The 17,712-nt window shown below is 52.3% G+C and overlaps 1 protein-coding gene across 1 annotated transcript in view; it reads left to right on the top strand.

Moving 5' to 3' along the window:
- IGF2BP1 (insulin like growth factor 2 mRNA binding protein 1) overlaps window positions 1-15,870 on the top strand; it is a 16,242-nt gene extending 372 nt beyond the window's left edge. The window contains exons 2-13 of the mRNA XM_041465405.1: window positions 777-837; window positions 7,704-7,752; window positions 8,170-8,221; window positions 8,670-8,733; window positions 10,610-10,732; window positions 10,945-11,080; window positions 11,601-11,723; window positions 12,221-12,337; window positions 12,977-13,051; window positions 14,025-14,156; window positions 14,235-14,348; window positions 15,778-15,870. Coding sequence (XP_041321339.1) covers window positions 777-837; window positions 7,704-7,752; window positions 8,170-8,221; window positions 8,670-8,733; window positions 10,610-10,732; window positions 10,945-11,080; window positions 11,601-11,723; window positions 12,221-12,337; window positions 12,977-13,051; window positions 14,025-14,156; window positions 14,235-14,348; window positions 15,778-15,870 — 1,139 coding nt within the window. The remainder of the gene's footprint in view (window positions 1-776; window positions 838-7,703; window positions 7,753-8,169; window positions 8,222-8,669; window positions 8,734-10,609; window positions 10,733-10,944; window positions 11,081-11,600; window positions 11,724-12,220; window positions 12,338-12,976; window positions 13,052-14,024; window positions 14,157-14,234; window positions 14,349-15,777) is intronic.
- Window positions 15,871-17,712: the final 1,842 nt, after the last annotated feature.

The raw sequence follows: 17,712 nt of genomic DNA, 5'->3' as shown, positions 1-17,712 counted from the left end.
CTCCCCCCTCCAACCCCGTCGGGGCCGCGCCCCCGCTTTTTGTCCCTTCCCAAAATCCCGGACGCGGAGCGACCCCAAAGCCGGGGGGTCCCCCCGGGGGTCCCCCCGAGCCGCCCCCGCGGACTTTGCCCGTCCGGGTCGGGGGCGAGGTCGCCATGCTGGGAAAAGCTTGGGAAGAGGGGATTTGGGAGCAAACCGGGAATTTTGAGGCTTTTTAAAATTTTTATTTTTTTCCCCCCTCCTCTCCATCTTCTTCCTCCCGGGTTCTTCCCCCGCGTCTGATTTTTTCTTCTTTTTCGCTACTCCCTCCTCAAAAAAAATAAAATTAAAATAAATTAAATTAAAGATCACGGAGTGACCCCGCAGCGAGGGAATCCCGCTCCATTTTCCGGGAGAAATCCATTCCTGTGGAATTCCCGAGCCTTTCGGTGGGAAAAGGGGAGGGAATTCGCTCCAAAAACTTTTCCTGGAGGGCTGAAAGAAAAGGGGGGAATTCTCCAAATCCACCCCCCAAAAAAAACCCCAAATCTCATCCCTGGAATCCTGGGCTGGAGCGAGGGATGAAATATTCCCAAGGAACAATTCCAGAGGCACCACTCCCCCCTGGAAGCTCGCATTCCATAAAAACCCCCTTGTGAGGAGCCGGGGGGGCTGGATTTGGGTGGAATTCGGGTGAATTTGGGATGAATTCCGCGGGGAAATTCCCGTTTTTTGAAAATTCCACCCTTTATCCCGAGTTTTTCCTCCCGGATTTTCCATGTTTTCCATGTTTTTAGGGAAAGTGGAGCTCCACGGGAAGCAGCTGGAGATCGAACACTCGGTGCCCAAAAAGCAAAGGTAAAGGTGGAGTTTTCATTGATTTTTAATTGGTTTTTAATTGGTTTTTAATCGTTACCGTCGGAATTATTAATTGGTGTTGGCGAGGGGAAAATAGGAGAGGAAAAAGGCAAAAATTTCCACGGAAAAATGTGAAAAATGAAGAAGTGTCGGAGGTTTTGGGCTGGGATTTACCCCCAGAAAAGCTGAATTTAATTAATTCATTAAACATTCCGTGAATTCATTGATTTTTTTCCTTTCAAAGAAAACTCAATCTGCGAGTTTTCATTAAAATAAAAAGGGGAGGAAAAAGGTGAAATAAATAATTCTCCACGTGCTGCCCGAGGTGATGGATGGCTTTGGGCTGGGATTTCCAAACTTGTGGAAGAATTTCCCGGCTCCTTTTGGAGCCTGGGCTGGGAAATGAGGGCAAATCCTTTCTTTTGGGAGAAGGGAAAATTAAAAAAAAAATTAAAAATTAATATTTTTTAAAAAATCCGATAAAAAAAAGTGAATTTTGCTAGGAAAAAAAAAAAAAAAAAAAAAAGAACAAAACCAGCACGTGGCCGCTGAGGGCGGGCAGCGATGAAATCCTGCCTGAATTCCGGGGATTTTGGGGTGAAAAGCGGCGCTTTTGGGGTTTCCCAGGATCTGCCTCTCCCGCCCATCCCTCTCCATCTTCCCCGGCCTTTGTTGTTCCCGGCTGGAGCCGGGAGCGCTCTGGAAAATCCTCCCCGCGCTCCGAATTCCCGGAAAATCCCTCCAGTCCCGGCCGCATTTGGGGTTTTTTCCCAGAAATTCTCCCTTTTTCCCCTCGGATTTTCGCCCCCCGATCCGGCGGAATTCCCGGAATTCCCGATCCCAAAGATTCCACGTTGGATCCAAATCCATCGCCACGTGACGGAGGCGCCTTTTCCAAAGGGGAAAAAGAGGGGAGGGAGCGACGCCGGCGCTTCCCGGCCCCAAATTCCCAAAATCCCAGCGCAAAACTCCCAAAATCCCAGCCAGGAGCATCCCAAAATCGCAGTCCCAAATTCCCAAAATCCCAACCCTAAACTCCCCAAAATCCGGGCCCCAGATTCCCAAAATCCCGGCCCCCAAATTCCCAGAATCTCAGCCCCAAATTCCCAAATCCCAACCCTAAACGCCCCAAAATCCTGGCCCCAGATTCCCAAAATCCCGGCCCCCAAATTCCCAGAATCTCAGCCCCAAATTCCCAAATCCCAACCCTAAACTCCCCAAAATCCTGGCCCCAAATTCCCCAAAATTCCAACCCTAAACATCCCAAAATCCTGGCTCCAAATTCCCAAAATTCCAACCCTCAACGTCCCAAACTCCCAGCCCCAAACTCCCCCAAATCTCAAGCTCCCCTAAACTCCCCAAAATCCTGGCCCCAAATTCCCCAGAATTCCAACCCTAAACGTCCCAAACTCCCAGCCCGAAACTCCCCCAAATCCCAAGCTCAAACTTTCCCAAACTTCCCAAAATCCCAGCCCGAAATTCCCCAAAATCCTGGCCCCAGATTCCCAAAATCCCTGCCCTAAACTTCCCAAAATCCCAAGCCCAAATCTCCTCAAATCCCTCCTTTTCCCGACCCCTCCCTGCCCCCTTTTGGGATCGCCCCCTTTGGCCTCCCCTCAAAATCCCAAAACCTGGGAGGGCGCTGATCCCAAAAAGGGCGATCCCAAATCCAGCCGGGAATTCCCCAGCCCCGTTTTCCCGGATTTTTTGGGTGATAATTCTAATTTTTATTAATTTTTCCCCCCCTCCCTCGTGGTTTTTGTTGCTGTGGCTTCGGTGTCCAGGGATGGGGGGGGGGAATATTGGGATGGAATTCCATGAAAAGTTCAAAATATCCCTTAAAAAAAGCCTGGAAAATCCTATTTCCCACCCCCCAATTTTGGGGGAGGGAGGAGCAGATTTCCCCCCCCCCCCTGAAAAAAAATTCCCTAAAAAATGAGAAAATTCCTTTGGGATCTGGGATTTAAAATTCTGGGAAAAAGGGGAAAAAAAAATCCTTTAAAATATTTTGGGATTTGGATTTGTTTTCCTCCTGAGAGTCCCTAAAAACGCTTGGATTGGGCTGGAAAATCCCTTTTTTTGGGGGGTTTTTTGGGTTATTTTGGGGTTAAAATCCGGCCCCCTCCCCCCTCCGGGGCTGCTCTTAAAGGGCCAGCGCCGCTTTTCCCTCTTCGCCCTCCTGGGAGATTTTGGGGGAATTTTGGGGGATTTTGGGAGCGTCCCGGACACTCTGGGGAGGGATTTGGTGATTTTGGGTGTGGAAAAAGCGATTTTGGGGCATTTCCCTTGACCTGGGGAGGGTTGGGATCTGGGAATGGAATTTTTGGGGTGATTTTGGGTGTGGAAAAAGCGATTTTGGGGCATTCCCCTGGACCTGGAGATGTTTGAGATCTGTAAATGGAATTTTTGGGGGGAATTTGGGGGATTTTGGGTGTGGAAAAAGCGATTTTGGGGCATTCCCCTTGACCTGGAGATGTCTGGGATCTGTAAATGGAATTTTTGGGGGGATTTTGGGTGTGGAAAAAGCGATTTTGGGGCATTCCCCATGACCTGGGGAGACTTGGGAGCTGTAAAAGGAATTTTTGGGGGGAATTTGGAGGATTTTGGGTGTGGAAAAAGCGATTTTGGGGCATTTCCCTTGACCTGGAGATGTTTGGGATCTGTAAATGGAATTTTTGGGGGGATTTTGGGTGTGGAAAAAGCGATTTTGGGGCATTCCCCTGGACCTGGAGATGTTTGAGATCTGTAAATGGAATTTTTGGGGGGAATTTGGGGGATTTTGGGTGTGGAAAAAGCGATTTTGGGGCATTCCCCATGACCTGGGGAGACTTGGGAGCTGTAAAAGGAATTTTTGGGGGGAATTTGGAGGATTTTGGGTGTGGAAAAAGCGATTTTGGGGCATTTCCCTTGACCTGGAGATGTTTGGGATCTGTAAGTGGAATTTTTGGGGGGAATTTGGGGGATTTTGGCTGCTCCAAACCCGGGGAAAGAAGGAGACGCTGCCCTAAAAACGAATTTTTTGGGAATTTTTTTGGGGGCAGTTTTTTCTGGTTTTTTTTTTTTTTTTTTTTTGAACCATCCTTTGAGTTTTCCAGGCTGGAATTCCCAGTTTGGAGGGCGGGGAGCAGGAAAGGGTTAATGAGGGGAGAATTTCGGGATCCAAAGTGAAATTCCTCCCCTTTCCCCTCCCCCAAAACCTGAAATTCTCTTTTTTTTTTTTCTTTTTGATCCCTTTAAAAATGTGGGAAAACGAGTCGGGAGCGGGGGTTGCCCTTCCCACTTAATTTATTTTTAACCAAAAACATCCAAAAAAACCCCAAAAAATCATTTTTTTTCTTCAGGTTAAAGCAGAAATAACGACGTAAAAAAAACTTAATTTGGGTGGTTTTAATTCATTAACGCCAAAAAACCCCAAGGAATTCTTTCCTCTTCGTTCATCCCAAATTTTTTCAAACCTCTCCTAAACAAAACGCTCAAAAATTGTTTTTTAAACCCCAAAATGGGTTAAAATAACACCAAAAAAAAGGATTTGGGGCGTGCGGCTCCAAGAGGAATAAATTGATTTTTTTTGGGATTAATTCTTGGGATTCTCCCAATTCTTTTCATTATTTGGGGAATTATTGAAGCAGAGTTCCAGAAAAGTCTTAAATTGCGAAGAAATATTGATAAAAATTGGGATTTTATGAACAAAAAAAATGAGATTTTGGGTTAATTTGGGGTCATTTGGAGCATTTTGTTGGATTTTGGGAATTGTTTTGGGGAGAAACTCGAAATTTCCAACGCCAAAAATCTTCCTGGTTGGAGGCACCAGGGAAAATTTTAAATTTCATTTTAAATGGAATTATTTTTTAAGGGAGTAAAAATTCCGAATTTGGGGTTTTGGGGTTGGGATTTCGGGGTTGGGGGTGGATTTGGGATGGGTTTTAACCCAAAAAATGGGAATTTCAAGGGATTTTTCACCCCCAGCTCCCCCTGGGGTTCTGCTCAGGGCGTTAATTTTAATTCTAATTATAAAAACGAATATTTTAAATTATTTCAGTGGCATCAAAGTTCAGTTCAGGGCAGAAAAATGCTGGAAAAATCTGAAAATTCCCTTTTTTTTCCTCCAAATTTTTGGGAATTCCCATGAGAAAAATCCTCATTTTCCACGGGGGAAATCCTGGAATTAATTGTTCCCAAGGAAAAATATCCAAATCCAGCTTGAGCTTCCTTTTTTAGTCACTTTTCAACCCAAAATTTGCTTTTTTTCACCCTTTTTGGGGTTGGATTTGCTGGAAATGGGATGAAAAATTAACCAAAAAAATCCCAAAAATGAACCAAAAAAAAGGAAAATTCTTCTCTGTGGAAAATGAAAACCCAGGTGGATTTTAGGGCTAAAATTCTGCTTTTAATCCAATTTTAAAATCTTGATTTTTCCATTGAAACGAGGCCGGGTTGGGAGTTTAAATAAAAAATAACAACAAAAAAAGCCGGAAAATTGAAATTTTGAGGAGCAAAAAAGGGAAAAAAATTAAAATTTAAAATTCTTTTATTCCTTTGGGCTCCCAGTTTCCGGCTGCTCCCAAATTTCCACTTCTGGAAACCAAAACAAAATTGGAAATTCGGAGGTTTTTGAGGATTTTTAGCCCAAAAAAGTAAAAAAATTCAACAAATCTTCAATGATTTCTCCCTAAATTTCACCCCCGAGTTGGAAACTGTGGGAATTCCGTCAAATTCCGGATCTCAGGGAGAGAAAATTCAATTTGGGAATGGCCAAAAGTGAGGAAAATTCCTTTATTTCCTTCTTTCCCCGTGGGGAATGTGGGAAAAACCTCCCAAAAAAAATGGGAATTTCAGGGAAAATTGGAAAATTTGAAGCCAGGGGGGAGGAATTTGGGTGAGAAAAGGAGAAATAATCGAATTTCTGGAATTGCAGCGGGAATTTCCGGGGTTGATCCCGGTTTTCCAAGGGGATTTCTGTCGGAATTTGGGTTCAAGCTCAGACAAACAAATCCAGGGAGGGAATGGGGGGAAAATTCCTGCTTTGGAAATTGGGAATTTTGGGATTTAAATGAAAGATTCCCAAAAAAAAAAAGGGAATTTCTGCCCCTTCCAGCCCCAATTCCCGGCCGTGCTGAAGCTTCCAGGGCTTTTCCCAGGAATTTTGGGGAGAATTCCGGTTGGATCAGGGATCCCCGCTCCTTTTCCAGCTTTTTTTGGGTTTTCCCTGATTTTTTCCTGGGGGTTTTCCTCCTCTTTTCCAGGTTTGCTGGATTTGGGAGTGGGGGTGCCTCTGGGATTTGGGAATTTTCCGCCTTTTTTTAGGGATTCCACTGATTTCAAGGAATTCTTTTTATGGAGAAATGGAGAAATTCCTGGTGTCCCATTTCCATCAGGAATTCCTGGTGTCCCATTCCCGTTTGGAACAGGGAATTCCTGGAGTCCCGTTCCTGTCAGGAATTCCTGGTGTCCTGTTCTTGTCAGGAATTCCGGATTTCCTGTTCCCATCGGGAATTCCTGGTGTCCCATTCCCGTCAGGAATTCCTGGTGTCCCATTCCCGTTCCTGTTGGGAACAAGGAATTCCTGGTGTCCTTTCCCCTTCCCACTGGGAATTCCTGGTGTCCCATTCCTGTCAGGAATTCCTGATTTCCCCTTCCCACTGGGAATTCCTGGTGTCCCATTCCTGTCAGGAATTCCTGATTTCCCGTTCCCACTGGGAATTCCTGGTGTCCTGTTCCTGTTGGAAACAGGGAATTCCTGGTGTCTTTTCCCATCCAGCTTGAGGGATCCCGAACTCCCGGAGCCGCCACCTGCCGGGGGTGGGGAAGAGGGGCTGGAATTTGGGATTTTCCCTTCCCTCCAGGGCTGTCCATCCCTATCCCAAACATTCCTTGGAATTCCTGGATGTCCCACCCAGCTGGGATCTCCCGAGGGGATTTGGATAAATATCAACATGGGAATTTCTGGGATTTGTGTTTTCTTTCCCAGGAGTGCATCCAGGGGAATTTTGGGATCTTCCCGTGGTTCCTGTTCCCATAAAAATCTCCCCAAAATCGACCGGAGGAGCCCCAAATCCCCCGGAGCGGATTGGGATTCCTGAGCAGGAAAATCCCGGTGGATCTGATGGAATTTTGATGGAATTTTGATGGAATTGTTCCGGCTGTGCAGGGGTTGGGATTCGGGAACAGCCGAATTCGGGAGCAGCTGGAGGGGTTGGGAGCCATGCCCGGAAAAAACGTGGATTTGGGAATGCTCCTCATCCCTCCCTGCTCCCTTTGGGCTTCCCGGTCCTTCCCAAATCTGGGAAAAGCCAAATCCACCCCGGGAATCCGAGCAGTGCCAGAGGGATTCTGGAATTCTGCTCCTGATGGGATTCTGGAATTCTGCTCCTGATGGGATTCTGGAATTTCCCTCCCAGAGGGATTCTGGAATTCTGCTGCCAGAGGAATTCTGGAATTTAACTCCTGGAGGAATTCTGGAATTCTGCTGCCAGAGGAATTCTGGAATTTCACTCCTGGAGGAATTCTGGAATTCTGCTGCCAGAGGAATTCTGGAATTCCACTCCCAGCAGGATTCTGGAATTTCACTTCCAGCAGGATTCTGGAATGTTGTTCCCAAAGGAATTCTGGAATTCTACTCAGGAATTCTGGAATTCCACTCCCAGCAGGATTCTGGAATGTCCCTCCCAGAGGAATTCTGGAATTCTGCTTCTGAAGGGATTCTGGAATTCCGCTCCCAGCAGGATTCTGGAATTCCGCTCCCGATGCAATTCCAGCCGCACAACGAGCTGGGATCCGCCAGGACTCCCTGGGAACACCTGGAATTTTAGGGCTCGCTCGGATCCGTGGATTGCCCCAGCCCAAATCCCGCTTTTTTCTCCTTGCAGGAGCCGGAAGATCCAGATCCGGAACATTCCGCCGCAGCTGCGATGGGAGGTGAGGGCAGGGATCGCGCTCCGGGATTCCCTCGGGATCAAAGCTGGATTTTCCTCCTCTTTGTCATTAATTGGCTCTTAATTACCCCCGGACCGGCCCTGGAAATCCCGGGAAAGCGACACCGCCCGGAGCCCCCGCTGATTCCGCCATTCCCATTAATTCCCGTTAATTTGTGATTCCTCCATTGTAGCGGGAATAAAACGGATCCGCGCTTCCCGCTGGGAATTCCCGGCCTCTGCTTTCCCCTCCTGCTGGCTCCAGGCGGCCTGGAGCTTCCAGGCTTTAATTACTCGGGAATTCTTAATGATCCTGATGGAATTCTTAACGATCCTAATGACCCCCAGGTGTGGATGGGGCTTCCCGGGATATCCCGGCGTGAACTGGGATTGATTTTCCCCTTTTTTCCATTTTTCCCAGGTTTTGGACGGGCTGCTGGCCCAGTACGGCACCGTGGAGAGCTGTGAGCAGGGTAGGAGCAGGGGATTTGGGGAATTTCGTCCGGATTTGGGGAATTTCAACCGGATTTTGGGAATTTCTGCTCCTGAGAAGGAAACAAAGTCCAGATTTCAGGAATTTCTGCTCAGTTTCAGAGGGAGAAGGGAAAAAACCCTGGATTTCTGGAATTTCTGCCCCGTTTCAGCAGGAAGAGGGAATAAACCCCAGATTTTGGGAATTTAATCCGGATTTTGGGATTCTGCCCCGTTTCAGGGAAAGGGAGAAATAAAACCTGGATTTGGGAGATTTCTGTAGGGAATAAAACCTGGATTTGGGGGATTTCTGTAGGGAATAAAACCTGGATTTTGGGAATTCCTGGCCCCTTTTCAAGGGGGGAGGGAATAAAAACTGATCCCTGTCTCTTTTCCCCAATTCCCGGCTCCTTTTCCCCAATCCCCGCCTGCGTTCCCGAATTCCCGCAGTGAACACGGACAGCGAGACCGCCGTGGTGAACGTCACCTACGCCAACCGGGAGCAGACGCGGCAGTGAGTGCCCCGGGAATCCGGGAATTATTCCGGAATTCGGGAATTATTCTGGAATTCCACCCCTCTCTTCCCCACCTGTCGGAAAAGGGTTTCCTCATTTCCCCAAATTCCAAGATCCTGGCAAATCCTTGAGGACGCCCCTTAAATCCGATCGATTTTCCTTCACCTTTGGACAGAATTCCAAGTTTTTGGGGTTTTTTTTTGGCAGCACAGGGAGCGAAAGTTGAACTTTTTGCTGGAGCAAAAGTTGGGATTTCCTGGGGCTTCCATGATTTCGGGAATTCTGCCTCCTGAAAAATGGGGAGAAATATCCCGGAGCTGCCAGGGGGAGACCTGGAGACCATTCCCAGCTTTTCCCTTCGCCCAGCGGCGCTCCCTGCTCCCCTCACACCGGGGCAGTTTTGGGGGTTTTTGGGGGAGTTCAGGGAGTTTTCGGTGCTGGATTCCCGGAGCTGGGAATGCGGGAAGGGAGCGGAGCCCAAATCCCTGCGCTCGCTGCCAGCCCCATCTATCGACAGCGGCCAGCGCTGCGCCCCGGGAGGCGCGTCTGGGATTTGGGAACACGAGGGGATTTGGGAACCCGCAGGGATTTGGGAACCCGTGGGGATTTGGGAATCCGTAGGGATTTGGGAACCCGCAGGGATTTGGGATCTTGTGGGGATTTGGGAACCCGTGGGGATTTGGGAACCCAACGGAATTTGGGAATCCACAGGGATTTGGGATCTTGTGGGGATTTGGGAGCCTGTGGGGATTTGGGATCTCATGGGGATTTGGGAACCCAACGGAATTTGGGAATCCGCAGGGATTTGGGATCTTGTGGGGATTTGGGAAACTGCAGGGATTTGGGTACCTGCGGGGATTTGGGATCCTGTGGGGATTTGGGAACCTGCGGGGATTTGGGAATCCAAGGGAATTTGGGAATCCACAGGGATTTGGGATCTCGTGGGGATTTGGGATCTCGTGGGGATTTGGGAACCCGCGGGGATTTGCCCACTCCATCCCACAGGAGGGAGGGGAGACTTCTGGCAATTCCCGCTGGGTTGGTGCCGTTCCTTTCCCCTCTTCCCTCAAAACCCATCCTGTGGCAAACCCAGCTCTTTTGGGGCTGCCCCAAACAATCCAAAAACCCCATTCTGTGACAACCCCAGCTCTTTTGGGGCTGCCCTGCTCCCAGCCACCCCAAAAAACCCATCCTGTGTCAAACCTGGCTTTTTTGGGGCTGCACCCCCGTCTCTTTTGGGGCTGTCCTCCTCCCAGCACCCCAAAAACCCCATCCTACAGCACCCCCGTCTCTTTTGAGGCTGCCCCAAACACCCCAAAACCCCCATCCTGTGACACCCCCGTCTCTTTTGGGGCTGTCCCCCTCCCAGCGCGCCGTCCCAGCCGCGTTTCCCCCCAGGGCCATCCTGAAGCTGAACGGGCACCAGCTGGAGAGCCACGCGCTCAAGGTCTCCTACATCCCGGACGAGCAGCCCGAGAACGGGCGGCAACCCCTCCTTTCCCAGATCCCACAGTCCCTCCTTTTGGGTTTTGCCTCCTTTCCCAGGTCCCACCTGTTGGGTTTTTCCTCCTTTCTCAAGTTCCACAATCCCTCCTTTTGGGTTTTCCCTCCTTTCCCAGTTCCCATAATGCCTCATTTTGGGTTTTCCCTCCTTTTCCAGTTCCCATAATGCCTCCTTTTGGTTTTTCCCTCCTTTCCCCGTTCCCATAATGCCTCGTTTTGGGTTTTCTCTCCTTTCCCCGTTCCCATAATGCCTCCTTTTGGGTTTTCCCTCCTTTCCCATTCCCATAATGCCTCGTTTTGGGTTTTCCCTCCTTTCCCAGCTGCCCTAATCCCTCCTGTGGGGTTTTCCCCCGTCCCCATTCCCGTTCCCAGGGCTGACGAGGTCCCCCTGAAGATCCTGGCCCACAACAACTTTGTGGGGCGCCTGATCGGCAAAGAGGGCCGGAACCTCAAGAAGGTGGAGCAAGACACGGAGACCAAAATCACCATTTCCTCGTAAGGATCGGGGCAGGAGCTCCTCACGCTGGGCAGGAGGAGGAGGATGAGGAGGATGGGGACGGGGGGAGAGGTTTTAGTCCCCAAATTCTCCCGGGGATCCTTGGTGTTGGGTTTTCTGTGCTCCCCTTTCCCGTCCCCTTTGGGGTCCCTTCCCACCGCTCTGGGGTGCCCCGGGTGCGTCCCCGTGTCCCCACGGCCGCTGTCCCCAGGCTGCAGGAGCTGACCCTGTACAACCCCGAGCGCACCATCACGGTCAAGGGCTGTCCCGAGAGCTGCTGCCGCGCCGAGCAGGAGATCATGAAGAAAGTGCGCGAGGCCTACGAGAACGACGTGGCCGCCATGAGCGTGAGTGGGGCCGGCCTGCGGGGGATCCCCTAAACCGGGGGGATCCCATAATCCGGGGGGATCCCATAATCCGGGGGGATCCCCTAAACCGGGGGGATCCCATAAACCAGCGCCCCTCCCGTCCCCGGCGTGGTCCTGCCTCGTCCCCGATCCCATTCCTCCCCTCAGTTCAATCCCCTCATCCCAGATTTTGGTTCCCCTCACTTCAATCCCCTGACCCCACATTTTGGTTTCCCTCAATCCAAATCCCCTAACTCCATATTTTGGTCTCCTCAATTCAATCCAAATCCCCATATCCCATATTTTCGTTCTCTCAGTTCAATCCCAATCCCCTGACCCCATATTTTGGTTTCCCTCAGTTACAATCCCCCATATCCCATATTTTGGTTCAATCCCAATCCCATATCCCATATTTTTGTTCAATCCCAATCCCATATCCCATATTTTGGTTCAATCCCAATCCCATATCCCATATTTTGGTTCAATCCCAATCCCCAATCCCATATTTTGGTCCCCTCAGCTGCAGTCCCACCTCATTCCCGGGCTGAACCTGGCCGCCGTCGGGCTCTTCCCGGCCTCCTCCACGGCGGTGCCGCCGCCCCCGAGCGGCGTCTCCGGGGCCGCTCCCTACAGCTCCTTCCTGGTGAGTGACCCCGGTGCCAGGGGGGCGTCCCCATGGAGCCCCCGGGACGGGCAGTGACCCCCGGGACATTCCGATGGAAACCCTGGGATGGGCAGTGACCCTGGGGACATTCCGATGGAAACCCTGGGGTGGGCAGTGACCCTGGGGACATCCCCGGTGAGCCTCCGGGATGGGCAGTGACCCCCAGGAAGTTCCCATGGGACCCCCGGGATGGGCAGTGACCCCCAGGATGTTTCCATGGGACCCCCGGGATGGGCAGTGACCCCCGGCAGCGCCTGCTCCCAGCTCCAGGACATGACAGTGACCCCAAACAGTGACAGTGACCCCAAACAGTGACACTGATCCCAAAATGGTGACACTGATCCCAAAATGGTGACAGTGACCCCAAATATTGACAGTGACCCCAAAATGGTGACCCTGGCCCCAAAATGGTGACAGTGCCCCCAGAGGGTGACCCTGGCCCCAAAGGGTGACCCTGGCCCGCTCCCGTCCCGCAGCCCCCCGAGCAGGAGACCGTGCACGTGTTCATCCCGGCGCAGGCGGTCGGGGCCATCATCGGCAAGAAGGGCCAGCACATCAAGCAGCTCTCGCGCTTCGCCAGCGCCTCCATCAAGGTGGGCGTGGCCCTCGATGGCCCTTGGGTGGCCCTTGGGTGGCCCTTGGGTGGCCCTCGGTGGCCCTCGGTGGCCCTTGGGTGGCCCTCTGTCCCCAGCTGTCCTGGTTTTTCCGGGAAAAGCCCTGGGAAGCCCAGGGGGGGCTGTAGCGCCATGTCCGTCCCATGTCTGTCCCGTGTTTGGCCTGTGTCTGTCCCATGTCCATCCCATGTCCATCCCGTGTCCATCCCATGTCCATCCTGTGTCCATCCCATGTCCATCCATGTCCATCCCACGTCCATCCATGTCCATCCATTCCATCCATGTTCATCCATGTCCATCCATGTCCATCCTGTGTCCATCCATGTCCATCCATTCCATCCATGTTCATCCATGTCCATCCTGTGTCTATCCCATGTCCATCCACCCATTCCATCCCATGTCCATCCATGTCTATCCTGTGTCCATCCTGTGTCCATCCCATGCCCATCCATCCATATCCATCCATGTCCATCCCGTGTCCATCCATGTCCATCCATGTCCGTCCCGTGTCCATCCATGTCCATCCATGACTGTCCATGTCCGTTCCGTGTCCATCCATGTCCGTCCATGTCCGTCCCGTGTCCATCCCGTGTCCATCCCGTGTCCGTCCCGTTGCAGATCGCGCCCCCGGAGACGCCGGACTCCAAAGTGCGCATGGTGGTGATCACCGGCCCGCCCGAGGCGCAGTTCAAGGTTGTCACTGCTGTCACCTCCCTGGGGACGTCGGGGTGTCCCTGGGAGGGAGGGCAGGGGGGACCCAACCGGACGCCAGCCCACAGCTGGGGAATTCCAGGATTGGGTTTCCCAGGGGCCGAGTGGGTTTGGAATTCCAAAGAACAGGGATTTTATGGGATGCCAAATCCAGGGATGGAGTTTGGGGTGGGACATTCCCAACTCCCTGCTCCCAGGGGCCAAATGGGTTCAGAATTCCAACGAACCGGGATTTTACGGGATCCCAAATCCACGGATGGAGTTTGGGGTGGGACATTCCCAGCTCCCTGCTCCCAGGGGCTGAGCGGGTTCGGAATTCCAACAATCCATGGATAGAGTTTGGGGTGGGACATTCCCACCTCCCTGCTCCCAGGGGCTGAGAGCATTTAGAATTCCAATGAACCGGGATTTTACGGGATCCCAAATCCACGGATGGAGTTTGGGGTGGGACATTCCCAACTCCCTGCTCCCAGGAGCCAAACAGAATTCCAAAGAACTGGGATTTTATGGGATCCCAAACCCCAGGATGGAGTTCAGGATGGGACATTCCTGACTTTACCCCTCTTCAGATGCAGAGCAGGATTTATGGGAAACCCCATCCCAAACCCATGGACGGAGTTTGGGGTGGGACATTCCCAACTCCCTGCTCCCAGGGGCTGAACGGGTTTGGAATTCCAACGAACTGGGATTTTACGGGATCCCAAATCCATGGATAGAGTTTGGGGTGGGACATTCCCACCTCCCTGCTCCCAGGGGCTGAGAGCATTTAGAATTCCAATGAACTGGGATTTTACGGGATCCCAAATCCATGGATAGAGTTTGGGGTGGGACGTTCCCAACTCCCTGCTCCCAGGGGCCAAATGGGTTCAGAATTCCAACGAACCGGGATTTTACGGGATCCCAAATCCACGGATGGAGTTTGGGGTGGGACATTCCCGACTCCGTCCCTCTCCAGGCGCAGGGCAGGATTTACGGGAAGCTGAAGGAGGAGAACTTCTTCGGGCCCAAGGAGGAGGTGAAGCTGGAGACGCACATCCGCGTGCCGGCCTCGGCCGCCGGCCGCGTCATCGGCAAGGGCGGCAAGACCGTGAGTGGGAACGGGGACGGAATTCCCGGGAGGGCGGCCGGGACGCTCCGGAGGGTTCATCCCGGCGTGTCCCCGCAGGTGAACGAGCTGCAGAACCTGACGGCGGCCGAGGTGGTGGTGCCGCGGGAGCAGACCCCGGACGAGAACGAGCAGGTCATCGTCAAGATCATCGGGCACTTCTACGCCAGCCAGGTACGGCCGGGGTGATCCAGGGATATCCAAAAGTTCTCCAGAGGTTCTCCAGGGGTGCTCCAGGGGTTCTCCAGGGGTCCTCCAGGGGATCTCCAGAGGTTCTCCAGGGGTTTAAGGTTTTTCCAGAGTTTGTCCAGGGGTTCTCCAGAGGTTCTCCAGATGTCCTCCAGGACTTCCCCAGAGGTTGTCCAGGGGTTCTCCAAGGTTTTTCCACAGGTTGTCCGGGGGTTCTCCAAGGCTTTTCCATAGGTTGTCCATAGGTCCTCCAGGGGATGTCCAGAGGTTCTCCAGGGGTCCTCCAGGACTTCCCCAGAGGTTCTCCAGGTTTTTCCAGGGGTCCTCCAGAGGTTCTCCAGGACTTCTCCAGGGGTTCTCCAAGGTTTTTCCAGAGGTTGTCCAGGGGTTCTCCAGGGATGTGTTGCTCAGTCCGCACATTTTTGGTCTTCCTCCAGGACTTCCCCAGAGGTTGTCCAGGGGTTCTCCAAGGCTTTTCCAGGGGTTCTCCAGGGGTTCTTCAAGGCTTTTCCAGAGGTTGTCCAGAGGTCCTCCAGGGGATGTCCAGAGGTTCTCCAGAGGTTCTCCAGTGGTTTTCCAAGGTTTTTCCAGAGTTTGTCCAGGGGTTCTCCAGAGGTTCTCCAGATGTCCTCCAGGACTTCCCCAGAGGTTGTCCAGGGGTTCTCCAAGGTTTTTCCACAGGTTGTCCGGGGGTTCTCCAAGGCTTTTCCATAGGTTGTCCATAGGTCCTCCAGGGGATGTCCAGAGGTTCTCCAGGGGTCCTCCAGGACTTCCCCAGAGGTTGTCCAGGGGTTCTCCAAGGCTTTTCCAGGGGTTCTCCAGGGGTTCTTCAAGGCTTTTCCAGAGGTTGTCCAGAGGTCCTCCAGGGGATGTCCAGAGGTTCTCCAGAGGTTCTCCAGTGGTTTTCCAAGGTTTTTCCAGAGTTTGTCCAGGGGTTCTCCAGAGGTTCTCCAGATGTCCTCCAGGACTTCCCCAGAGGTTGTCCAGGGGTTCTCCAAGGTTTTTCCACAGGTTGTCCGGGGGTTCTCCAAGGCTTTTCCATAGGTTGTCCATAGGTCCTCCAGGGGATGTCCAGAGGTTCTCCAGGGGTCCTCCAGGACTTCCCCAGGGGTGCTCCAGGTTTTTCCAGGGGTCCTCCAGAGGTTCTCCAGGACTTCTCCAGGGGTTCTCCAAGGTTTTTCCAGAGGTTGTCCAGGGGTTCTCCAGGGGTGTGTTGCTCAGACACATTTTTGGTTGTTATCCCATGAATCCCATCCGTTATTCCCAGAAAAAACCACAGGAGAACCTTGGGACAGGAGCTGGCTTTGGGTGGAAATTCGCAATAAAAGGGGTTTCACGGGGAAGTTGGGATGGGGCTGGGAGCAGGCGGGGGTGGGATGGCAGCGTTCCATGAATCCCTGGCTGTCGTTCCCAGATGGCTCAGCGCAAGATCCGGGACATCCTGGCGCAGGTGAAGCAGCAGCACCAGAAGGGCCAGGGCGGCCAGAGCCAATCCCGGAGGAAATAGGGAGCCCAAATCCCGGGAGAACTAGGACACGGCACGGCCGGGCCGGGCTCCGAGTGCCTGGGAATCAGCAACCGCAGGGAGACGGGGATCGGGAATCCGCGGGGATCGGGAATCCGCAGGGATCGGGAACGGACAGGGATCGGGAATCTGCGGGGATCGGGAATCCACAGGGATCGGGAACGGACAGGGATCTGGAACAGACAGGGATCGGGAATCCACAGGGATCGGGAATGTGCAGGAATCAGGAACGGACAGGGATCGGGAATCCGCGGGGATTGGGAATGGACAGGGATTGGGAATGTGCAAGGATAGGGAAGGGACAGGGACTGGGAATGGACAAGGACTGGGAATGGATAGGGATCAGGAATCCGCGGGGATCGGGAATGTGCAGGGATCAGGAATGGACAGGGATTGGGAATGGACAAGGACTGGGAATGGACAGGGATCAGGAATGTGCAGGGATTGGGAATGGACAGGGATTGGGAACATGCAGGGATCGGGAATGGACAGGGATGGGGAATCTGTGGGGATCGGGAACGGACAGGGATCGGGAATGTGCAGGGATCGGGAATGGACAGGGATTGGGAACATGCAGGGATCGGGAACGGACAGGGATCAGGAATCTGTGGGGATCGGGAACAGACAGGGATCGGGAAGGGATTGGGAATGGACAGGGATTGGGAATGTGCAAGGATAGGGAAGGGACAGGGACTGGGAATGGACAGGGATCAGGAATGTGCAGGGATTGGGAATGGACAGGGATTGGGAATGTGCAAGGATAGGGAAGGGACAGGGACTGGGAATGGACAAGGATTGGGAATGGATAGGGATCAGGAATCCGCGGGGATCGGGAATGTGCAGGGATCAGGAATGGACAGGGATTGGGAATGGACAAGGACTGGGAATGGACAGGGATCAGGAATGTGCAGGGATTGGGAATGGACAGGGATTGGGAACATGCAGGGATCAGGAACGGACAGGGATCGGGAATCTGTGGGGATCGGGAACAGACAGGGATCGGGAATGTGCAGGGATCGGGAATGGACAGGGTTTAGGAACCCACAGGGCTCAGGAATCCGCAGGGACTGGGAATCGCTTCCACAGGGATTGGGAATTTCATCCCCCAGCAGGATTGGGAATTCCATTGGGAATCGCATCCCCAAAGAAACCTCCACGGAATTCCTCATCTCCATCATCAGAATTTGGGAATTCCGTGCAGGAGGGATCGGGAGGAGCTGGAAAGAGCAGGAAAATCCCACCAGGAATTCTGAATCCACTTAAATCTGGGGCTCCTCATTCCCAAAATCCCCAAATTCCTCATTTCTGCAGGAAAATCCCTGTTCCCAAGAGAGAAAAAAGCGGATTTCAGGAATGTCAGCGGGCGCGGATTCCCAGCACTCCGGGGGGGTTGAAAGGATTTGGGATTTTGGGAATATTTTGGGAAGAGTCTGAAGCCGCCACTTCCCGCCAAGGGCTGGGCTCCAGGAATTCCAGCCCCAAAATCGGGGATTTTCCAGGGTTTTCCCCCAAAATGGGAAGGGGAGGGCGGGAAAGGAAAATTGGGATGGAATTGGAGGGGAGGGGTGAAGGAAAAGCTGGGAGCGACCCCAAGAAAAAAAAAAAGGGAATTTGGGAGAAAAAGGGAAATTTGGGCTGAGTTTGGAGGGACAGGAACGGTGGAAGAAAAGCTGGGATGTGAAAAAGTGGGAATTTGGGACAAAATGTGAAAAAAAGTAAAATTGGGATGAATTTTGAGGGGGGAGGAGGATGGGAGGGTTCCCAAACGAGGTTAAAAAAGTGGGAATTTGGGATAAAAAACCTGAAATTGGGATGGATTTTGAG

Source organism: Pyrgilauda ruficollis, unplaced genomic scaffold (genome assembly GCF_017590135.1).
Source record: "Pyrgilauda ruficollis isolate IOZ18807 unplaced genomic scaffold, ASM1759013v1 scaffold189, whole genome shotgun sequence".
Taxonomy (NCBI): Eukaryota; Metazoa; Chordata; class Aves; order Passeriformes; family Passeridae; genus Pyrgilauda; species Pyrgilauda ruficollis.
The sequence above is the reverse complement of the archived record's forward strand: the minus strand, read 5'-3'. Positions and strand labels throughout refer to the sequence as shown.